This window comes from Oncorhynchus mykiss, chromosome 4, assembly GCF_057628025.1.
Source record: "Oncorhynchus mykiss isolate SJ-2025 chromosome 4, ASM5762802v1, whole genome shotgun sequence".
In the NCBI taxonomy this organism is placed as follows: Eukaryota; Metazoa; Chordata; class Actinopteri; order Salmoniformes; family Salmonidae; genus Oncorhynchus; species Oncorhynchus mykiss.
The window spans coordinates 19,444,622-19,467,797 of record NC_143025.1 but is presented as its reverse complement, the minus strand read 5'-3'; the positions used below and the strand labels follow the sequence as shown (position 1 = coordinate 19,467,797).

Here is a 23,176-nt window from a genome sequence, read left to right as displayed (position 1 = left end):
CTTTTGCACTCCCTCACTCCTTATCTGTCTCTTTTTGTCTCTCACCCACACTCCCTACCCACCTCCCACCCCCCAAAACATATGTCCATACAAACAGCCCTGCTCTCTAGTTGTGGACAGACAGTGGCCATGACGCTGTAGATTGGATAAATAATTCAGCTGTGTTGGCCCAGCTGTAGAGAATAGAGGAAGAGTGGGGGTGCATCTGGCAAGGCTGAGCAGAGCAGGCATGCTCTCTCCTCTCCCTGACCCCGGCACTCACTATCCCATATCCCATCAATATCCCATTCATGTCCCATTAATATTGCACTGTGGAGCGCTCACACACAAACTCACCACAACTTGGCTTAGACAAAAGCAGAGGGGGAGAGAGGGATGGGAGAGAGGAGAGAGGGATGGGAGAGAGGAGAGAGGGATGGGAGAGAGGAGAGAGGGATGGGAGAGAGGAGAGAGGGATGGGAGCGAGGAGAGAGAGAGAGGAGAGAGAGATGGGAGAGAGGAGAGAGAGATGGGAGAGAGGAGAGAGGGATTGGAGAGGGGAGAGAGAAGGGAGAGGGGGGGAGAGAATTAAGGACAGCTAGATGGAGGGAGAAGGGGAAGGGATAGAGGGAGAGCGATAGAGGGTGAAGGGGAAATAGCAGTCTTTCCCTCCAGGGCCTGGTCATTACTTAACCTGTCCTCCAGCTGGCCTCGTCTCCCTTCGACCAAGTAGTACCTTGTGTTTAATTGGCTCTGAAAGCCTGTTTCTGTGTTGTCATGGCGTCATGTTTCGCCTGACCGTACACATCTCTCATAGCATGATAATTTGTGTGTTATGTCATTGTCAATAACACTGGTTAGTTGCGTTCTTAATCATTATTATATTTTGTTTTCCCTTGATTAATGAAAGTATTTTTTAGACAAAGGCGTCCGAATACTTCTCAGCCTAAACAGTTCAGAACAGTCCATGCACATATTATGACAACATTTTGTGACGTCTTGGATTTTTTTCTCGAGGCAAGCTGAAGTCAGTAGCCGAAGTCTACGCCCCCTCATCGGACATTATTCAACAGTAGGAATTCTTGAATGTACTCCTGCATGTTTTCTCACTTGAGATATACTGAACCAAACACCTTATTTAGATGTCAAATTGCGCATCTAAGATCTCCTTGGCAAAAACATCAAAATTAATGACAGATTTCTTGAATTATCTTAGATTAAGTCAGACTATTTTGTGGAAGGGTATACTGGCTACGGTGTCTTAAAATGGGACAAACGGTACTATTGCTGCTTTTTTCTTGTTCTTCAAGCCAAGGTCTTTTTAAAGGAGTATGCGAGCACAACTCGGCTAGGCGCCAGCCGAACTGAAGCATGTTGACACCTTTAGATACACTGAGATATTTTCTGTTGTTCTATCACACTGTCAAAATGTTGTCTGGTAGCTCTGTTGGACAATTGATCAATACAGTCAGTTGTGTTTGTGTGTGTGGGGGTGTGTGCGTGTGTAAAAACCAATATAGATGTGTATTCTTCCACTACCCTCCTGCACACACCCTCCCATCCTCATCCCTCATCCTCTACAGTTCCCTCATTCAACATGCTGACATCACCCACGCCCATCCTCTACTCCACCTTTCTCTCTCTCCATCTCTTCCCCCCCTATCTCTTTATCTTCCCTCTGTATTTCCCCTGTTCTATTCTGTTCTATTAGTCTTCAGCATCTGAGGACTATTGTTCAGACTGTTGTTCAGACACAACCTTTGCCTTGTGTAGAATGCAAACAAAGCTCACTTTCTCCAGCACAATGGTTCCCCCTGCTGACAGCTGAAAGTCGTACAGTAACATGATGGATAAGACTGACGTTGACATCTGTCCTCCTCCCCGCAGCCTTTCATGTCCCCAAGGTACCCAGGTGGACCTCGCCCCTCACTCCGCATGCCAAATCAGGTAAAGTACCCCCCCCCCCCCCCCAAAAAAAGGTGTTCTCTACTAGAAGTATGTGTCTTATATGTGAGTAGTACATTGTCAGGGAGTTGAATGCTCTGTGCTAATGTTCCTCTGTCTCTTACCCTTTGTCTCTCAGCCCCCTGTGGGAGTCCCAGGGTCACAGCCTCTCCTGCCAAACAGCCTGGACCCCACCAGACCACAGGGTAAACACCTCACACTTCTATTCATTTTGTAACGTGTAATATCTATTAGCTTAAAGCTGGAATCAGTACTTGGTGAAACTGCCACAACGAACACTGTTTTTCTTATCATCGGACATCATTGCTTTCGTGATAGAAAGGGGTATGTACTGCATATTCATCTGCCTCTGGGTAGAAAACACCTCAACCCCCTAGAGTCGATTGACACACCACTGCATCAATCTAAATGACATAACAAGGTGGCAGAGCTAGAATGGTGTTTGTCAGACCATGAGATATCCAAAAATCGGTCTTCTTACGAAAACGTCTGTAGCGTCTGAACAGTTTGACCTAGAAACCATTACCACTCTATGGAAAGAGGACACTCTCACGATGGTGTTCTCAGTTTTGCTCTACGGCCCTCCCAAGTGTCAGGGGACTTGTCTGACGTCGGTACCGTCGATGTGCCAACTTCTGTTAGTTGCATTTGGGCTACAAACTAATGTGACTCCACTGTGGAAAGGGGAGATTCTCTATTTATTTTGAATTTTACCCCGTTTTCTCCCCAATTTCGTGGTATCCAATTGTTTTAGTAGCTACTATCTTGTCTCATCGCTACAACTCCCGTACCGGCTTGGGAGAGACGAAGGTTGAAAGTAATGCGTCCTCCGATACACAACCCAACCAAGCCGCACTGCTTCTTAACACAGTGCGCATCCAACCCGGAAGTCAGCCGCACCAATGTGTCGGAGGAAACACCGTGCACCTGGCAACCTTGGTTAGCGCGCACTGCACCCGGCCCGCCACAGGAGTCGCTGGTGCACGATGAGACAAGGACATCCCTACCGGCCAACCGCTCCCTAACACGGGCGACGCTAGGCCAATTGTGCGTTGCCCCACGGACCTCCCGGTCGCGGCCGTTCACGACAGAGCCTGGGCGCGAACTCAGAGTCTCTGATGGCACAGCTGGCGCTGCAGTACAGCGCCCTTAACCACTGCGCCACCCGGGAGGCGAAAGGGGAGATTCTTACGATCACAATGGGGTTCTCCAAATGTCACAGGACTCGTCTGAAGATAACATTTATGGAAGTATAAAGGTAGTTTTGTGCCTACCCCCAAAAAGGAGTTAAATACAGAATCCCACAGTATCCCTTTAAAGGTGCAATATCCCTTTAAAGGTGCAATATGCAGAAATCACTCCGCCATTTCCTGGTTGCAAAAATTCCAATAGTTTCTGTGACAAAACAAGCAAAACCATCTAAACCGCTGTAAAATATGTTTTGTATGTTGTATGTTCAGCTGTTTGAAGCTGGTGTACAAAACCCAAAGTAAAATACGCAAAAACGGAGCTTAAGAACGGGAAGCATAGAAATTGGACACACAGAACAGATCTACTGCTTCTTAGATTTGCTTTCAATGAAAATGACAGATCTATAACTAACATTGCATATTGCAGCTTTAGGGATATGTGCTTGTAGAATGTATTTGGTCTGAAATTGTCCAATGCTGACGGACTTCCTCTCGATCATCCCTCCTCCAGGACATCCAAACATGGGCGGCCCGATGCGGATGAATCCCCCCAGAGGGATGGGTGGCATGGGCCCACAGGTACAGGCAGACACCATGACTCCCCCTAAACTCTGCTGCTCCACCCCTCTATCCATGATCCCCATGTCCATTTACAGCATAACACACTAAACACACAAGGTGGCTTTCATCGCTACTTATTCACTAATGTCTGTCCCAACCTAAAGTATTTATATCTGGAAAAGCTCAATTAAAAATGTATACCGTAATTTCTGGACTATTTAAGCGCACCTGAATATAAACCGCACCCACTGAATTTAAAAAAAATATGTATTTTGTACATAAATAAGCCGCACATGTCTATAAGCCGCAGGTGCCTACCGGTACATTGAAACAAATGAACTTTACACAGCCTTTAAACGAAACACGGCTTGTAACAAAAATAAATAGGCTTTTAAACTAAACACGGCTTGTAACAAAAATAAATAGGCTTTTAAACGAAACACGGCTTGTAACAAAAAATAAAAAAATAGCAGTAAACAGTAGCCTACCAAGAAAGTCATTGGTCACTATCTTCCTCCTCCTGTGCTCTGAAACCACTGAAGTCATCTCCTTTGGTGTCGGAGTTGAATAGTCTCAGAATTGCTTCATCCGATGTTGGATCGTTTTCATTGTCGCTCTCGTCACTTTCATCCGGAGGCAAATTCCCCGCTGAGCTCATGCTGCCCCTTCAACACGCAGCAGTCCAGCCTTTCGAAACCCGTTGATGATAGTGGATTTTTTGACAATGCTCCACGCTGTCAGCAGCTCTATTTCCTTTTCCAACAGCCAGATCGATCGCCTACAACTTGAAAACTACATCATATGCATTTCTCCGTGTCTTTGCCATGATGAGGGTGACAAAATTACTACCGTAATCAGAATGATGGGAAGTTTGAGCGCGCTCGATTTACGTCACATTATGTGACGGTGCTCAGTTTTTTGGCGGCATGAATCTTGTGAAAGCGGGAAAAATCCATAAATTAGCCGCGTCATTGTATAAACCGCCAGGTTCAAAGCGTGGGAAAAAAGTAGCGGCTTATAGTCCGGAAATTACGGTAATCACAAATACACTATTTTTTGCATGAAATCGCTATAGACAAATATTTGTAGTAGAATGGCCTTACTGAAGAGCTCAGTGACTTTCAATGCATCACAGTCATAGGATGCCACTTTTCCAACAAATCCATTTATCAAATTTCTGCCCTGCTAGAGCTGCCCAGGTCAACTGTAAGTGCTGTTATTGTGAGGTGGAAATGTTTAGGAGCAACAAAGGCTCAGCCGCGAAGGGGTGGGGCTAACAGAACGGGACCGCCGAGTGCTGAAGCGCGTAGTGCGTAAAAATGATCTGTCCAAGGTTGCAACACTCACTACGAGTTCCAAACTGCCTCTGGAAGCAATGTCAGGACAATAACTGTTTGTCCCGGAGCTTCATGAAATGGGTTTCCATTACCGAGCAGCTTGCACACAAGCCTAAGATCACCATACGCGATGCCAAGCATTGGCTGGAGTGGTGTAAGCTTGCCGCCATTGGACTCTAGAGCAGTGGAAACGCCTTCTCTGGAGTGATGAATCACTCTTCACCATCTAGCAGTCCGACGGACGAATTTGGGTTTGGCGGATGCCAAGAGAACGCTACCTGCCCAAATGCATAGTGCCAACTGTAACGTTTGGTGGAGGAGGAATAATGGTCTGGGGCTGTTTTTCATGTTTTGGCTAGGCCCCTTAGTTCCAGTGAAGGGACATCTTAACGCTACAGCATACAATGACATTCTAGATGATTCTGTGCTTCCAACTTTGTGGCAAAAGTTTGGGGAAGGTCCTTTCCTGTCTCAGCATGACAATGCCCCCATTCCCAATTCAAGGTCCATACAGAAATGGTTTGTGTGGAAGAATTTGACTGTCCTGCACAGAGCCCTGACCTTAACACCTTTGGGATGAATTGGAACTGCCAGCCAGGTCTAATCGCCCAACGTCAGTGCCCGACCTTACTAATGCTCTTGTGACTGAATGGAAGCAAGTCCTTGCATCAATGTTCCAACATCTATTGGAAAGCCTTCTCAGAAGAGTGGAGGCAGTTATAGCAGTAAAGAGGGGACCAACTCCATATTAATGGCAATTATTTTGGAATGAGATGTTTGTCGAGCAGCTGTACACATACTTTTGGTCATGTGGTGTCCTTGTCGTGTCCTGTATGTATGTATATATATATATATATATATATATTATATATATATATATATATATATATATATATATATATATATATATATATTTACAACTTTCTTCGCATACCTTTTTTATATATATTTTTTATTTTCCATAAACTCAACTTCAAAACACTCTCCTGCAACACGCCTCACCAATTTATTAAAAAAGTATTATTTACCTAAAATCTGTAATCCTCCATAGAAGCTAACCAGAAGCTAGCCAGAAGCTAACCAGAAGCTAGCCAGAAGCTAACCAGAAGCTAGCCAGAAGCTAACCAGAAGCTAACCAGAAGCTAGCCAGAAGCTAGCCTGAAGCTAACCAGAAGCTAATCAGAAGCTAGTCTGTAGCTAGTTAGCTTCTTTACTGGTTTGTGGTCATCAGCTATCCTTTAGCTCGAAAATCTATCGCCAGTTTTGTATGGCGTGGCTCGGACCGGAACATACCGGACCTATTTTCCTCTCCATGTCCCCGGATTTCAACCGCAAGCTCTGGACATTTATACCTGGATCTCGCAGCTAGCTAGCTGCTATCCGTGTGACTATCGGCTTACGTCGATCCCAGAGCAAGCATCAATTATTCCGGAGCTAGCCAGCTGAAGAGTTCCATCAGCCACTCCTGGGCTACAATCACCTATCCGGACCCGTTTTACTGCCATCGCGGAGCCCCATCGGGCCTTCACAACTGGACTACCGATGTTATCTGCCCGAGGGAGTTATCCAGCTAGCTCCTCCGTCGCGACGTTACCTGAACGCCCATCTGCGGCCCGCTAATCGTTAGCTGTCTTATCGGCTGCTATCTGAAAAGATCTATTGGACAATTTTTTTTCTTTTTTCTTGGGCCTCTATAACTATATCTATTATTTTTTTGCGAATTGGATTGATCCCCTCTACCACACGGGACCCCACTAATCCTACCGACGGAAACGCACGAGGTGGCTAAAAACAGACCTCCATCCTATGCTAGCTTGCTACCGATAGTCATAGTCCTCCTCTTTTCCTCTGGTGAATCCAGGCCCTGCAGTGCCTAGCTCCACTCCTATTCCCCAGGCACTCTCTTTTGATGACTTCTGTAACCGTAATATCCTTGGTTTCATGCATGTTTGTTTTATTCACTGCTTTAGCACACTCTGCCAACCCGGATGTTCTAGCTGTGTCTGAATCCTGGCTTAGGAAGACCACCAAAAATTCAGAAATGTTCATCCCTAACTACAACATTTTCAGATAAGATAGAACTGCCAAAGGAGGCGGTGTTGCAATCTACTGCAAAGATAGCCTGCAGAGTTCTGTCCTACTATCCAGGTCTGTACCCAAACAATTTGAACTTCTACTTTTAAAAATCCACCTCTCTAAAAACAACTCTCCCACCGTTGCCGCATGCCATACACCACCCTCTGCCCCCAGCTGTGCTCTGGACACCATATGTGAACTGATTGCCCCCCATTTATCTTCAGAGCTCGTGCTGCTAGGTGACCTAAACTGGAACATGCTTAACACCCCAGCCATCCTACAATCTAAGCTTGATGCCCTCAATCTCACACAATTTATCAATGAACCTACCAGGTACCTCCCCAAAGCCGTAAACACGGGCACCCTCATAGATATCATCCTAACCAACTTGCCCTCTAAATACACCTCTGCTGTCTTCAACCAAGATCTCAGCGATCACTGCCTCATTGCCTGCATCCGTAATGGGTCAGCGGTCAAACGACCTCCACTCATCACTGTCAAATGCTGCCTGAAACACTTCAGCGAGCAGGCCTTTCTAATCGACCTGGCCGGGGTATCCTGGAAGGATATTGATCTCATCCCGTCAGTAGAGGATGCCTGTTTTTTTTTTTTTAAATGCCTTCCTAACCATCTTAAATAAGCATGCCCCATTCAAGAAATGTATAACCAGGAACAGATGTAGCCCTTGGTTCTCCCCAGACCTGACTGCCCTTAACCAACACATTAGCATCGAACAGTCCCCGTGATATGCAGCTTTTCAGGGAAGCTAGAAACCAATATACACAGGCAGTTAGACAAGCCAAGGCTAGCTTTTCCAAGCAGAAATTTGCTTCCTGCAACACTAACTCAAAAAGGTTCTGGGACACTATAAAGTCCATGGAGAATAAGAACACCTCCTCCCAGCTGCCCACTGCACTGAATATAGGAAACACTGTCACCACTGATAAATCCACTATAATTGAGAATTTCAATAAGCATTTTTCTACGGCTGGCCATGCTTTCCACCTGGCTACCGCTACCCCGGTCAACAGCAACTCGCCTATGCCTTCCCCATTTCTCCTTCTCCCAAATCCAGTCAGCTGATGTTCTGAAAGAGCTGCAAAATCTGGACCCCTACAAATCAGCCGGGCTAGACAATCTGGGCCCTCTCTTTCTAAAATTTCAACCTCTCTTTCGTGTCGTCTGAGATTCCCAAAGATTGGAATGCAGCTGCGGTCATCCCCCTCTTCAAAGGGGGGGGACACTCTTAACCCAAACTGCTACAGACCTTTATCTATCCTACCCTGCCTTTTCTAAGGTCTTCGAAAGCCAATTCAACAAACAGATTACCGATCATTTCGAATCTCACCATACCCTCTCTGCTATGCAATCTGGTTTCAGAGCTGATCATGGGTGCACCTCAGCCACGCTCAAGGTCCTAAACGATATCTTAACCGCCATCGATAAGAAACATTACTGTGCAGCCATTTTCATTGATCTGGCCATGGCTTTCGACTCTGTCAATCACCACATCCTCATCGGCAAACTCGACAGCCTTGGTTTCTCAAATGATTGCCTCGCCTGGTTTACCAACTACTTGTCTGATAGAGTTCAGTGTGTCAAATCGGAGGGTCTGTTGTCCGGACCTCTGGCAGTCTCTATGGGGGTGCCACAGGGTTCAATTCTTGGACCGACTCTCTTCTCTGTATACATCAATGATGTCGCTCTTGCTGCTGGTGAGTCTCTGATCCACCTCTACGCAGACGACACCATTCTGTATACTTCTGGCCCTTCTTTGGACACTGTGTTAACAACCCTCCAGGCAAGCTTCAATGCCATACAACTCTCCTTCCGTGGCCTCCAATTGCTCTTAAATACAAGTTAAACTAAATGCTGGCTCTTCAACCGACCACTGCCTGCACCTGCCCACCTGTCCAACATCACTACTCTGGACGGCTCTGACTTGGAATACGTGGACAACTACAAATACCTAGGTGTCTGGTTAGACTGTAAATTCTAATTCCAGACTCATATCAAATATCTCCAATCCAAAGTTAAATCTAGAATTGGCTTCCTATTTCGCAACAAAGCATCCTTCACTCATGCTGCCAAACATACCCTTGTAAAACTGACCATCCTACCAATCCTCAACTTCGGCGATGTCATTTACAAAATTGCCTCCAATACCCTACTCAACAAATTGGATGCAGTCTATCACAGTGCCATCCGTTTTGTCACCAAAGCCCCATATACTACCCACCATTGCGACCTGTACGCTCTCGTTGGCTGGCCCTCGCTTCATACTCGTCGCCAAACCCACTGTCTCCATGTCATCTACAAGACCCTGCTAGGTAAAGTCCCCCCTTATCTCAGCTCGCTGGTCACCATAGCATCACCCACCTGTAGCACGCGCTCCAGCAGGTATATCTCTCTGGTCACCCCCAAAAACCAATTCTTTCTTTGGCCGCCTCTCCTTCCAGTTCTCTGCTGCCAATGACTGGAACGAACTACAAAAATCTCTGAAACTGGAAACACTTATCTCCCTCACTAGCTTTAAGCACCAGCTGTCAGAGCAGCTCACAGATTACTGCACCTGTACATAGCCCATCTATAATTTAGCCCAAACAACTACCTCTTTCCCTACTGTATTTATTTTATTTTATTTATTTATTTTGCTCCTTTGCACCCCATTATTCTTATTTCTACTTTGCACATTCTTCCACTGCAAATCTACCATTCCAGTGTTTTACTTGCTATATTGTATTTACTTTGCCACCATGGCCTTTTTTTGCCTTTACCTCCCTTATCTCACCTCATTTGCTCACATCGTATATAGAATTGTTTCTACTGTATTATTGACTGTATGTTTGTTTTCTCCATGTGTAACTCTGTGTTGTTGTATGTGTCAAACTGCTTTGCTTTATCTTGGCCAGGTCGCAATTGTAAATGAGAACTTGTTCTCAACTAGCCTACCTGGTTAAATAAAGGTGAAATAAAATACATTTTAAAAAATGAAGGCCGAAAACGCATTGGTGTATTTTAATAGTGTAGTAGCCCACACTTTAAAGGCTTTTTGACTTTAGCCTTTAACTCACGCAAGTGCCTGGACTTGGATTATGCCACTTAGCATTTATGCCACTTAGCATTTATTTGTGGTTATAATTTCTCCTTAAGCTTTTCTAGTACTATTCCCCTCCAAGAGCACCTGTGGTTGTTTTGGAATACCTGAATCGCTCTTGCTACTTTTTTTCCCCCCAGCTATTTCTATCTGCTTTGTCTCAAAGCGTGCCCGACATCAGACCCCTCAAGTAGCACCCCTTTCCTTGTTAAGTATAAATCCACAGTCTCGTTTCCAATCACCAAGTCAGTTTGAGCTTCATGTGCCCCGCTGCCCTTCTCCCTGCCCTTCTCCCTGCCTCTCCCTGCCCCTCCCTACCATTCTCCCTGCCCTTCTCCCTCCCCTTCTCCCTTCCATTCTCTATGCCCTTTTCCCTCCCCTTCTCCCTGCCTCTCCCTACCCCTCCCAGCTACCCTCATTGTGTAACTTTGGCAGACAACAATTCAGCAGCTTGTGCGACAACTGCTCGACCAGTGTAATCATCCGCTGAACAAAACTCTACCTCTGAATGGAGCTACTCTGTGTCCTGCTCCACGCTACTGTCATGCCAAGCCCCCACTGTGCAACCATCACAACACACACGTGCAAATGCACACCACATATTCAGACACACATGCCCCTGTTATTATTATGCACGTACATTGCTGATCAGGATCAAGTCATTAAAAACGGGTATCTGTCTTAAACACAACAAATGAGAAGGGGATCCCTGGCATGTATTGTCCTCACTAGTACCAAGGGTTGACGCGGGTTATTCCTCTCTCTGTGTAGAACTATGGTGGTGGAATGAGGCCTCCTCCCAACTCCATGGGGCCAGGAATGCCAGGGATGAATATGTGAGTACAGTCATTCTCCAAAGGCATTTAATCACCTCCATCTACTTACCATGATATTTTTTGGTCCAAATATCTGAAGTACGATTGGAATTGCTATTAATAGCACTGATAGTATGTAAGAATATTTGACAAGTAACAATTTGAGCAAATACAAGCTCTAATTTGTTCCGCAGTGAGCCTCTCTCACACAGCCTATTTTCCTCCCCTCTCTCTGTCTCAGGGGTCCTGGAGGTCGAGGTCCCTGGCCCAATCCCAACGCAAACTCAGTAAGTCATGCTCACTCACCTTCTCACTCACTCTAATGCCTCATTGATTTTAGAGGAGTTTCTTTGTTGTGAAAGTCATGAGTTTACTGACTGTTTCCCCTTTCTATTCTCTTTCTGTAGATAGCCTATTCCTCGTCATCTCCTGGCAACTATGTGGTAAGTCTCAAGCCTAAACACTGGTTAGTATTGTTAGCCATAGCTGACATCTGACTGGCATGCTACTGTATACAGTGCGTTGAGAAAGTTTTCACACCCCTTGACTTTTTCAACATTTTGTTGTGTTACAGCCTGAATTTAAAACCGATTTCAATTGAGATTGTGTGTCACTGGCCTACACACAATACCCCATGATGTCAATGTGGGATTATGTTTTTCATAGAAAATGAAAAGCAGAAATGTATTGCGTCTAAGTATTGAACCCCTTTGTTATGGCAATCCTAAATAAGTTCAGGAGTAAATATGTGTTTAACAAGTCACATAATAAGCTGCATGGACTCACACTGTGTGCAATAATAATGTTTAACATGATTTTTGAAGGGCTACAATTATCTGTAAGGTCCCTCAGTTGAGCAGTGAATTTCAAACACAGATTCAACCAAAGACCAGGGTGGCTTTCCAATGCCTCGCAAAGAATGGTGCCTATTGGTAGATGGGTAAAAAAAAAAGACATTGAATATTCCTTTAAGCATGGTGAAGTTATTAGTTACACTTTGGATGGTGTATCAATTCACCCAGTCACTACAACGATACAGGTGTCTCAGTTGACAGAGAGGAAAGAAACCGCTCAAAGTTCAGTTAGAGTATTGGCTGTGATAGGAGAAAACTGAGGATGGATCAACAACATTGTAGTCACTCTACAATACTAAGCTAAATGATAGAGTGAAAAGAAGGAAACCTGTACAGAATAAAAATATTCCAAAACATGCAACCTGGACTTAAGACACTAAATTAAAACTGCCAAAAATGTGGCAAAGAAATTAACTTTGTCCTGAATGCAAAGTGTAATGTTTGGAGCATACCACTCTTCATATTTTCAAGCATGGTGGTGGCAGCATCATGATTTGGGTATGCTTGTCATCGACAAGGACTAGGGAGTTTTTAAGGATAAAAATAAACTGAATAAAGCTTATAAATTCACCTTTCAGCAGGACAATAACCTAAAACACAAGGCCAAATATACACTGGAGTTGCCTACCAAGACAACATTGACTGTTCCTTAGTGGCTTAGCAGTTTTGACTTAAATCAGCGTGAACATCTATGGCAAGACTTGAAAATGCCTGTCTAGCAATGCTCAACAACCAACTTGACAGAGTTTAAATATTTTTTTTAATAAAAATGTGCAATTATTTTCTAATTCAGGTGTGCAAAGTTCATGGATTTACCCAGAAAGACTCACTGCTGTAATCACTGTCAAAGGTGATTCTAATATGTATTGACTCAAGGTTTTTAATACTTATATAATCAACATATATTAGTGTTTTATTTTTCATAAATATTTGTATTTTGTGTAGATCATTGACAAAAAAAATCACAAATAAATACATTTTAATCTCACCTTGTAACCCCACAAAATTTGGAAAAAGTCAAGGGGTGTAAATGTTTTCTGAAGGCACTGTATGTCTAGATGTTTTGGAAATATCTTTCCTCTAAATCGCTCTCTCTCCTCCTCTCGTCTTTCTCCCAGGGTCCTCCAGGGGGCGGAGGCCCACCAGGAACTCCCATCATGCCTAGCCCAGGAGGTACGCAACACTTATGTCTCCATATCACTCCTCAGTCTATTTAAACTGGTTGTTCTCATTCACCATTCTGCTGTCAGTCACACTTGGCCACTTTGTTTACCTAATCATTTTTATTTTAAGGAATCTTAGATTATTTTGTGGATAGCTACATACTGGATGTGTATAGATTGGCAGACTACCAAGCTGCGATCATCTGTTGTTCTCACTGATGCTGCATCAGTCTGATGTTCCTGTTGACAGTACTGTCAGAACACACCGCTCTGGACAAACATCCTGTGGATGTGCTGGGTGTGTTGGGGTGTGGAGAGGTTTCTTTTTGTATCCACTATTTATTATTTACATACACCTATTGTGATGTGTTGCCTGGGCAACATGGGCACAGCACTTCTCACATGCTTTTCCACTACAGTCGCCAAGACCCCCCCCCCCCCCCCCCCTTCCCCACACACACATACACCCAGTCACGACTGCTCACACATACACCCAGTCACGACTGCACACACATACACCCAGTCACGACTGCACATACTACACCCAGGACCAGAACCAGGCAACAAACCCCACATTCCCTACCTCTTTCTGTTTATTGTTCTCTTTCTCCCATTCTCTTGCCCTCTTTTTCCCTCTCTTCCTTTATTTTTTTATGTTCATCTATCTCCTACTCTGACCACACTACAATGTCGGATCAAGGTCCCTTCAATTCTCATATTCTATGCAGGATGGAGACACAATGAGAGCAGCATGATGTGCTGGTCCTGTTTACTTCCCACTGGCTCTGTAGTCATCAGGATTTAACCCCAAGTTCATGGGAACATGAGATTTGAAAAGTGTGAGACATTAGGCATTGGGTAGATGAATTATAGCCTGCATGTTTAAGTGTGAATCATTGGCATGTTTTGGTGGTTTTGTAGTGTTCAATCTCAAGGCTGTTCATTCATGTGGGAGAAGGCAATACAGTACTGTGTAGTTCTGCTCAAATATGATTATTTTGTTATTTTTATTTAACCTTTATTTAACTAGGCAAGTCAGTTAAGAACAAATTCTTATTTACAATGATGGCGTATACCGGCCAAACGCGGGCGACGCTGGGCCAATTGTGCGCCACCCTATGTGACTCCCAATCACGACCGGTTGTGATTTAATTAGGATGTCTGTAGTGATGCCTCAAGCACTGAGATGCAGTGCCTTAGATGGCTGCGCCACTCGGGAGCCCTAAATATACTGTAGGCTGGACTAACTGTTGTTTCCTTTTCACCAGACTCCACAAATTCCAGTGAAAACATCTACACAATGATGAATCCTATTGGCCCTGGTGGTAACAGGCCTAATGTAAGTAGGCTCTTTGTTTTTCATGGGGTTCCTGTTTTCAAATGGGTAGAGGCACTGATTATGCAATTTGATATGATAATGACAAACATCATTAAGTTGTAACTCTGTTTTTTGTGTTGTTCTTTTGTTTTTTTCTTACAGTTCACAATGGGGCCGGGCCCTGATGGCCCAATGGGTGGAATGGGAAGCATGGAGCCACACCATATGAACGGATCGCTAGGTGAGTTTTAATAGCAGCTATCAGCTGATCAATATGATGATATTCTTCTCATCTGTCAGCAGCACGTAAAACTGTTACCTGGAATTCATTCAATCATTCTGACAAACATGAACATTTACATTTCTGAAACTTTTATATAAATATTAGGCGGTAATTTAGAATTACTGTACAATAGTAATGTGGTCATCCGGCTTGAATTGTTGAAATCCGGTAGCTGAGTTGAGAAGTAGCGCTTTCCTAGTGTGACTGTGCCCCCTTGTGGACACTAGAGGGATCGTTCCTTTCATAATATTGATTGAAATGGAAGCAGATTATATGGGCAGCAAGCGGGCACATTGATTCTGTAGGCAGGTGAGACATGAAGCCAATGAAGTTGGGTTTCATCTGTATTTGAAACAAATAGCTTAATTAAAGCATATGACCTGTGATCCCCGGCCAGAGGAGCAGTTGATCATAGCTTTATATTGATGAGCTTTTCTCTCATGTCAATCTCTCTCTCTTGTTGTTTTCAGGCTCTGGTGACATGGATGGGTTGCCAAAGGTGAGACTTTAAAGACTCCACACCAGATAAACTTGCATTCATTTCAATGCAGACCCATCAGCTAAAGTTTATCGAAGGCACTTCTAATACTGATGACTTGGTTTGGACCCAAAGCAGGCATTCATTAAATAATGGCACTTTATAATGAAACATCCATTCACTAGAAATGGCAAGCCTAAATCTGGATTTCTTTCCCTCTTGGTGTAGAATTCTCCCAACAACATGGCAGTCATGAACAACCCTCCGGGAACTCCGCGGGATGATGGGGAGATGGCAGGGAACTTTTTAAACCCATTCCAAAGTGAAAGTGTGAGTACTTTACAGCACTACAGTCCTTCTCTTCACTAACCCGCAACCATCAGGCAGCGTGCTTCTGAGAGGAAATTCTCATCTCACTGCTGACTTGATTCCTTTATCCTAAACACTTTCCCTTCAGGCTTTACCTTACTTTGTCGAAATTAGATTTGTTTTATAATGTCAACATAGAGAATATGTATCATTCTTACCTGGGTGTCTTATATAAACTTCTTATGCATGATAACAAACTTATACATTGACAGAATCATAATTACATTGAGTGGAGTTTCTTATTGCTTGCATCTTGAATTTTGTAGCATCATATTAACAGTGTAATCTAGCATTGGCTCATCTATTTCCCCCCTTCCCTTCTTCTCTCTTTGCAGTATTCACCCAACATGACGATGAGTGTGTGATTTTATTTTTTATTTTATTTTTCTTTATTTTCTTTCTTTTTTTATCTCTCCCCCTTTCCCTCTCACCCCGCTGCATCTTGCGTTTCCCTCTCCTCTCCTCCCTTCTCCCCCCCCACCCCCCCACTACTCTCCCTCCTCCTCCCCCCTGGATGGCATGCTGTGTTTCACAGCCCCCTGGGATGTCACTGGATCGCAGGATTCCCATCAAGGCCACCCATCCCAGTGTTTGCAAAGTGGGGGTTCAGGGCAGGAAACAGTCTCAGAGCCACAGGAAGAGCCAACTCAGTGATTCTTCCTGCCTGCCTGGCTTCCTCACAGGCCCAGGACAGTGAGAATGAGGGACTCTGTCTGTCTGGCTGTCTGCAGGAACTCCCCTCAGCAACAGGCCTTTCAGCATCAAGGCTGGTGGCTCCACTCAATAATTGTATTCTTATTTTATTGAAATGTTGTTTTTGCATGCAGCAGTTGAGTGAGAGGTTCAAAGCTCACCCTCATTCAATTCCTGTGTCCTTTTGTTGAAATGAAAAGCTGAACTGGTGATATATTAGGGCAAGAACAGTTTTCATGATATGTTTGTATTTTATTAATAATATTATTGTTATAATTTTCATAATTGATATTGCTATAATGTTGTAGTTTTGATTTCCTGTTAATGGCACATTGTATCTCAACAACATACACAACAGAATGAGCACACACTCAAAAAATGCACAATGACACTTCTGTTTACATGATTTTAGGTATTGGATGTTTCTTGTTTGTTTTATTGGTTTCAACCCCCTACACATACCTCTGTCTTCTGTTCTTCGCAGAATTTGTGGCCAGTGTCTTTACTACCAGAAAAATATGTCAGAAAAAATGTCAACACTCAAGCAGGGTGTTATAGGACTACAAGGATAGCTGTTTGAAATCGCTCTTATCTAACAATAATCCTTCCTAAAACTCCCATCCATCCATCCATCCATCCATGTTAGCATGGGAGTTCCCCAAAACTTCTGAATGTGAAAAGGGTGGCGATCTCAGAAATGTCTTTATCTTTTGGTACTCAATAGTCTGTCAATCTACATGTCTGGTCACACACACCCCTCCCAAAATGTAATGTCATAATATATGTATTTCTACAGGCTTGTTACTGTGCAAGGAGGGACTGATCGAATGTAAGTTGGACAGTTGCTCCTAATTCTACTTTCAGTTCAGGTGGCTTGGAACAATAATGTTTCTGTCTTGCGACCAGTGTCCTTCCTATTCAGTAAAGAGAAAGGGTTTTTAGACCCTCTATGCTCTTCTATGGCTTTGTTCTTGCCTGTAAATACAACATATTGAGCTTGTATTGTGCTTGTTTATTTGTTGTTTTGATATACAACTTGAGAATCCTGAAAGTGGTTCCTTCTCCTGCATTGATTTCACTGTTACCCTGCATACAAACTCAAGGCTCAATGTTATTTTACTGATCTGATCCCGTGATACAGGCCCCTTGCTACTGGTTTCCATGTTGTCTTTGGTGTACAAACCTCTAGCTGCTTCCTTCCAGTTAGGGTTGACCTCACAGATCCTTATGATCTGGTGTCTGACCCCTCTCACATGCAACCATAGTTTAGCGAGGGGCAAAAGGTGTCCGCATGCTTCCCATCTGAAACCGTTCGATTGAGTTTGTGCATATATTATGACATTTTGTAAAAATAAAAAAAATTGAGAAATAGTGCACCAAACATCTTTGTTAGATGTAAAGTTGCACGACTAAGATCTCCTCGGCAAAAACATAAAACTTATTGACAGATTTCTTGAGTTATCTAAGATGAATTCTTACTATTTTGAGGAAGTGTATACTGGCTACAGCGTCTCAAAATGGACAAACCTTACTATTGCCGCAAAGGTATTTTTGTAATAGAGTATGAGATCACACTCGTTCGGTTCGGCTAGCCGAGTTCCACTAGGTGCCAGCCGAACTGAAGCATGCTGACGCCTTAACACCACAGAGCTCCCATCCACCAGTTCCCTCTGTGGGTCTAGGCCTATCCATGGGCTGTTAGATCCTGTGTTTGGGGGGGGGTGTAACACCACTGGTGATGGGAGTGTGAAATTACTGGAGTGACTACACGGTGGGGCTTCACTCTCCCGCTACAAATAAGGAGTGTTCTACAGAGCATAGACTGCCTTTAAGTCCACCTACTCACCTCAAATACATACTTTGAGAAATGAGACAATTCTACCTGGTTGGACTGAATTGTGAGTCAAACTATTTCTTTTATTCTAGTTTATTTGTTTGATATTGTTTGAATTTCTATTAAGTGTATTTAAGATGATTATTTTTTTACAGCCCATAGAATCTGCACACCTAAGGAAAGACTTTGCCTAAGGCTGTTCCTCAAACTTTCATATGAAATGGTTATTAATCCAAGGGGTTCGACTCTCTTGCGGAGGGAGACGTGTTGTGCTTTTTTGAAAAAAAGTAATTTATCAACAAGTTACATATTTTTGTTCTTATTTAAAATCATTCTGGCCTCTGTCTGTGATTGGTCTTTTGCCAGTGACCTTGCTATAGTGTTGGCAGATCCGGTATGGAGTAGCTTGGATTCGGAGCTAAACAGATTCAGAGCTAAACAGGTCCATCTTCTGGGTAGGTTGTCTTGAGGAATGACTCGCTCCAGTGTTCCTCTAGCAGACTGACTGGCACACAGCCCTCTGTCCCGCCCTCGCCCCCTACAGCCCCATCCTCACTCTTGAGCCCTCCTTTCCTTTCATTTCCTCTTTGTAAATACTGTATAATGCATTTTGATATCATTGACATGTTTTGATATGTCAGTCACTACCAATGAATACAGCTTAAAGTAAATTCTAAGTGAACTGTCCATGTTTTCATAATAAAGAGACGATGTGCTTGACATTTGATTTAAGTTGGCTAAAAACAAAATTGTGGTAAAAATTAAATATGTATGTATATTTACTTGAACATGTGAACATGCAGTAACTGCATCCTAAACACTATTGTTTCTGGTCAGTATACATGTAGGAAATGTGAAAACAATCTACCTTTAATTTAGCTGTAAGGACAGAGAGAGGTGAAGGGGATGTCTGATGTCATTGATACAGTTTATTCTTGCAACTACAGCGTCCTCACTCTGTCCTTGACCCCTGTTGCCAATGGAAATAATCTCAAATTAGTTCCAAGAATGGTTATTGCCTACTCAAAGGCCATCGTCTCGTTAACATGCGACCACATATTACAGTTTTTAATATGAAGGATTTTTATCAATTTAAGACAAACTTTTAAAATGAAAAAATACTAAAGGAACCTCATTTTAAATGTAAAGATAAAAGTCAAACTTATGGGGGAAAACTGTGTCCTTGCTATTACTCCTGATGAAATAGCGTTGTAAAGATTGATGCTCACTGATCCTCTCTCAGTCCTCTGTGTAATACAATTGTTGGCCATCTCTGTACTTATATTGTGATATATAATACTGTAACATTAGAAAGATTTGGGGGGGGGGGGGGGGGGGGGGGGAGTCGAAGGGGGAATGAAAAAAATATTATCCTGTATCGTTCATTGTCCTTTCTGACGACTTGGCAGTATTCTATATGAAGCAGTCTGTCTCTTGGGTTTGCTTTGTATTTCATGGTAGGATAGTTCAGATCTTGTCTTAGGGACTTAGGTGTCTTGTGTAGGTAATAAAGATGTCCTTTGTATGTTTCTTTATATTGTAAAGTTTCTTTAGACTGAAAGAATAAAATATTTGCTTATCAAAAGAAACGACCGCATCAATAATAAATGTAATTTGATTTTTCCCAATTGTTTGAGTCTTCTGTGCACCTCTTTTGATCTTCAGCTAAAAAAAAGAGTATGATCTCCCAAAGTATTTTATATTCCATTATCTCAAAGCCTGTGAGACAACTTAACTTACTAAATTATAAATAAATGTGTGGTTTGAGCATGTTTGAATGCAATTGATAACCCTATAAATGCATTAATTTACTTGATGTGTTTGAACCACAGGTACAGTTGAGGTCTAGCCCATGCTAACTGCTTGCTTGCTAACCCGGCCTGCTAACTGCTAGCTTGCCCTGGTCTACTAGCTGCTAGCTTGTTTAGCTCCGGCCTACTAACTGTTAGCTTGTTAGCCTGCTAACCCCTCACTGGACCCATATGTTCACTTGACTACGGCATGCCTCTCTCTAATATCAATATGCCTTGTCCATTACTGTCCTGGTTAGTGATTACTGTCTTATTTCACTGTAGAGCCTCTAGCCCTGCTCAATATGCCTTAACCAAACATGTTGTTCCACCTCCTACATATGCGATGACATCACCTGGTTTAAACATCTCTAGAGACTATATCTCTCTCTTCATTACTCAATGCCTAGGTTTACCTCCAATGTACTCACATCCTACCTTACCTTTGTCTGTACACTATGCCTTGGATCTATGCTATCGTGCCCAGAAACCTGCTCCTTTTACTCTCTGTTCTGAACGTGCTAGACGGCCAGTTCGTATAGTCTTTAGCCGTACCCTTATCCTACTTCTGATGTGGAGGTTAATCCAGGTCCTGCAGTGCCTAGCTCCACTCCCACCCCCCAGGTGCTCTCATTAGTTGACTTCTGTAAACGTAAAAGTCTTGGTTTCATGCATGTTAACATTAGTAGCCTACTCCCTAAGTTTGTTTTACTCACTGCTTTAGCACACTCTGCCAACCCAGATGTCTTAGCCGTGTCTGAATCCTGGCTTAGGAAAACCACCAAAAACCCTGAAATCTCCATTGCTAACTAAAACGTTTTCCGCCAAGATAAAACTGCCAAAGGGGGCAGTGTTGCAATCTACTGCAAAGATAGCCTGCAGAGTTCTGTCTTACTATCCAGATCTGTACCCAAACAATTTGAGCTTCTACTTCTAAAAATTCACCTTTCCAGGAACAAGTCTCTCACTGTTGCCGCTTGCTATAGACCTCCCTCTGCCCCCAGCTGTGCCCTCAATACTATATGTGAACTGATTGCCCCCCATCTATATTCTGAGCTCGTGCTACTAGGTGACCTAAACTGGGAAATGCTTAACACCCCGGCCATCCTACAAACTAAGCTTGATGCCCTCAATCTCACACAAATTATCAATGAACCTACCAGGTACAACCCCAAATCAGTAAACACGGGCACCCTCATAGATGTCATCCTAACTAATTTGCCCTCCAAATACACCTCTGCTGTTTTCAATCAAGATCTCAGCGATCACTGCCTCATTGCCTGCATCCGTAATGGGTCAGCGGTCAAACGACCTCCACTCATCACTGTCAAACGCTCCCTGAAACACTTCTGCGAGCAGGCCTTTCTATTCGACCTGGCCGGGGTATCCTGGAATGACATTGACCTCATCCCGTCAGTAGATGATGCCTTCCTCACCATCTTAAATAAGCATGCCCCACTCAAAAAATGTAGAACTAGGAATAGATATAGTCCTCGGTTCACGCCAGACCTGTCTGCCCTTGACCAGCACAAAAACATCCTGTGGCGTTCTGCATTAGCATCGAATAGCCCCTGTGATATGCAACTTTTCATGGAAGTTAGGAACAAATATACACAGGCAGTTAGAAAAGCTAAGGCAAGCTTTTTCAAACAGAAATTTGCATCCTGTAGTACTAACTCTAAAAAGTTATGGGACACTGTAAAGTCCATGGAGAATAAGAGCACCTCCTCCCAGCTGCAACCTGCTCTGAGGCTAGGAAACATTGTCACCACCAATAAATCCACTATAATTGAGAATTTCAATAAGCATTTCTCTACGGCTGGCCATGCTTTCCACATGGTTACCCCTACCTCGGTCAACTGCCCAGCACCCTCCACAGCAACCCGCCAAAGCCCCCACCATTTCTCCTTAACCCAAATCCAGATAGCCTATGTTCTGAAAGAGCTGCAAAATCTGGACCCCTACAAATCAGCCGGGCTAGACAATCTGGGCCCTCTCTTTCTAAAATTATCTGCCGAAATTGTTGCAACCCCTTTTACTAGCCTGTTCAACCTCTCTTTCGTATCGTGTGAGATTCCCAAAGAAACCAAGGCTGTCGAGTCTGCCGCGGTCATCCCCCTCTTCAAAGGGGATGACACTCTAGACCCAAACTGCTACAGACCTATATCTATCCTACCCTGTCTTTCTAAGGTCTTCAAAAGCCAAGTTAACAAACAGATTACTGACCATTTCGGTTCCCACCATACCTTCTCCGCTATGCAATCTGGTTTCAGAGCTGGTCATGGGTGCACCTCAGCCACACTCAAGGTTCTAAACGACATCATAACCGCCATTGATAAGAGACATTACTGTGCAGCCGTATTCATCGACCTGGCCAAGGCTTTCGACTCTGTCAATCACAAAATTCTTATTGGCAGACTCGACAGCCTTGGTTTCTCAAATGATTGCCTCGCCTGGTTTACCAACTACTTCTCTGATAGAGTTCAGTGTGTCAAATCGGAGGGCCTGTTGTCTGGACCTCTGACAGTCTCTATGGGTGTGCCACAGGGTTCAATTCTCGGACCGACTCTCTTTTCTGTATACATCAATGATGTTGCTCTTGCTGCTGGTGATTCCCTGATCCACCTCTACGCAGACGACACCATTCTGTATACTTCTGGCCCCTCCTTGGACACTGTGTTAACTAACCTCCAGATGAGCTTCAATGCCATACAACTCTCCTTCCGTGGCCTCCAACTGCTCTTAAACGCAAGTAAAACTAAATGCATGCTTTTCAATTGATCGCTGCCCGCACCTGCTCGCCCATCCCGCATCACTACTCTGGACAGCTCTGACTTAGAATACGTGGACCAATTTTTCAGTTTTTGATTTGTTAAAAAAGTTTGAAATATCCAATAAATGTCGTTCCACTTCATGATTGTGTCCCACTTGTTGTTGATTCTTCACAAAAAAATACAGTTTTATATCTTTATGTTTGAAGCCTGAAATGTGGCAAAAGGTCGCAAAGTTCAAGGGGGCCGAATACTTTCGCAAGGCACTGTAGGACTCTTTTTACTGTGGATCTAGAAACTGTTGTACCGGTTTCCTCCAGCATCTTCACAAGGTCCTTTGCTGTTGTTCTGGGATTGATTTGCACTTTTCGCACCAAACTCCGTTCATCTCTAGGAGACAGAACACTTCTCCTTCCTTAGCATTATGACAGCTGCGTGGTCCCATGGTGTTTATACTTGCGTACTATTGTTTGTACAGGTGAACTTGGTACCTTCAGGTGTTTGGAAATTGCTCCCAAGGATGAACCAAACTTGTGGAGGTCTACAAAAATCTGAGGTCTTGGCTGATTTCTTTTGATTTTCCCATGATGTCAAGCAAAGAGG

At 43.6% G+C, this 23,176-nt stretch overlaps 1 protein-coding gene across 2 annotated transcripts in view; it reads left to right on the top strand.

Moving 5' to 3' along the window:
• Nucleotides 1-19,635, top strand: part of LOC110521448 (single-stranded DNA-binding protein 3) — a 125,629-nt gene extending 105,994 nt beyond the window's left edge. Inside the window, exons 7-18 of one of the 2 annotated variants that reach the window (XM_036969341.2) lie at nucleotides 1,867-1,926; nucleotides 2,063-2,129; nucleotides 3,646-3,713; nucleotides 10,977-11,041; nucleotides 11,262-11,307; nucleotides 11,428-11,463; nucleotides 12,993-13,047; nucleotides 14,306-14,376; nucleotides 14,518-14,596; nucleotides 15,109-15,137; nucleotides 15,345-15,446; nucleotides 16,021-19,635. In XM_036969341.2, coding sequence (XP_036825236.1) covers nucleotides 1,867-1,926; nucleotides 2,063-2,129; nucleotides 3,646-3,713; nucleotides 10,977-11,041; nucleotides 11,262-11,307; nucleotides 11,428-11,463; nucleotides 12,993-13,047; nucleotides 14,306-14,376; nucleotides 14,518-14,596; nucleotides 15,109-15,137; nucleotides 15,345-15,446; nucleotides 16,021-16,182 — 840 coding nt within the window. In that variant the 3' untranslated portion in view covers nucleotides 16,183-19,635. Of the gene's footprint in view, nucleotides 1-1,866; nucleotides 1,927-2,062; nucleotides 2,130-3,645; nucleotides 3,714-10,976; nucleotides 11,042-11,261; nucleotides 11,308-11,427; nucleotides 11,464-12,992; nucleotides 13,048-14,305; nucleotides 14,377-14,517; nucleotides 14,597-15,108; nucleotides 15,138-15,344; nucleotides 15,447-15,820 lie in introns of both variants that reach the window. The other variant, XM_036969342.2, reaches the window with a different exon arrangement.
• The last annotated feature ends 3,541 nt before the right edge of the window (nucleotides 19,636-23,176 follow it).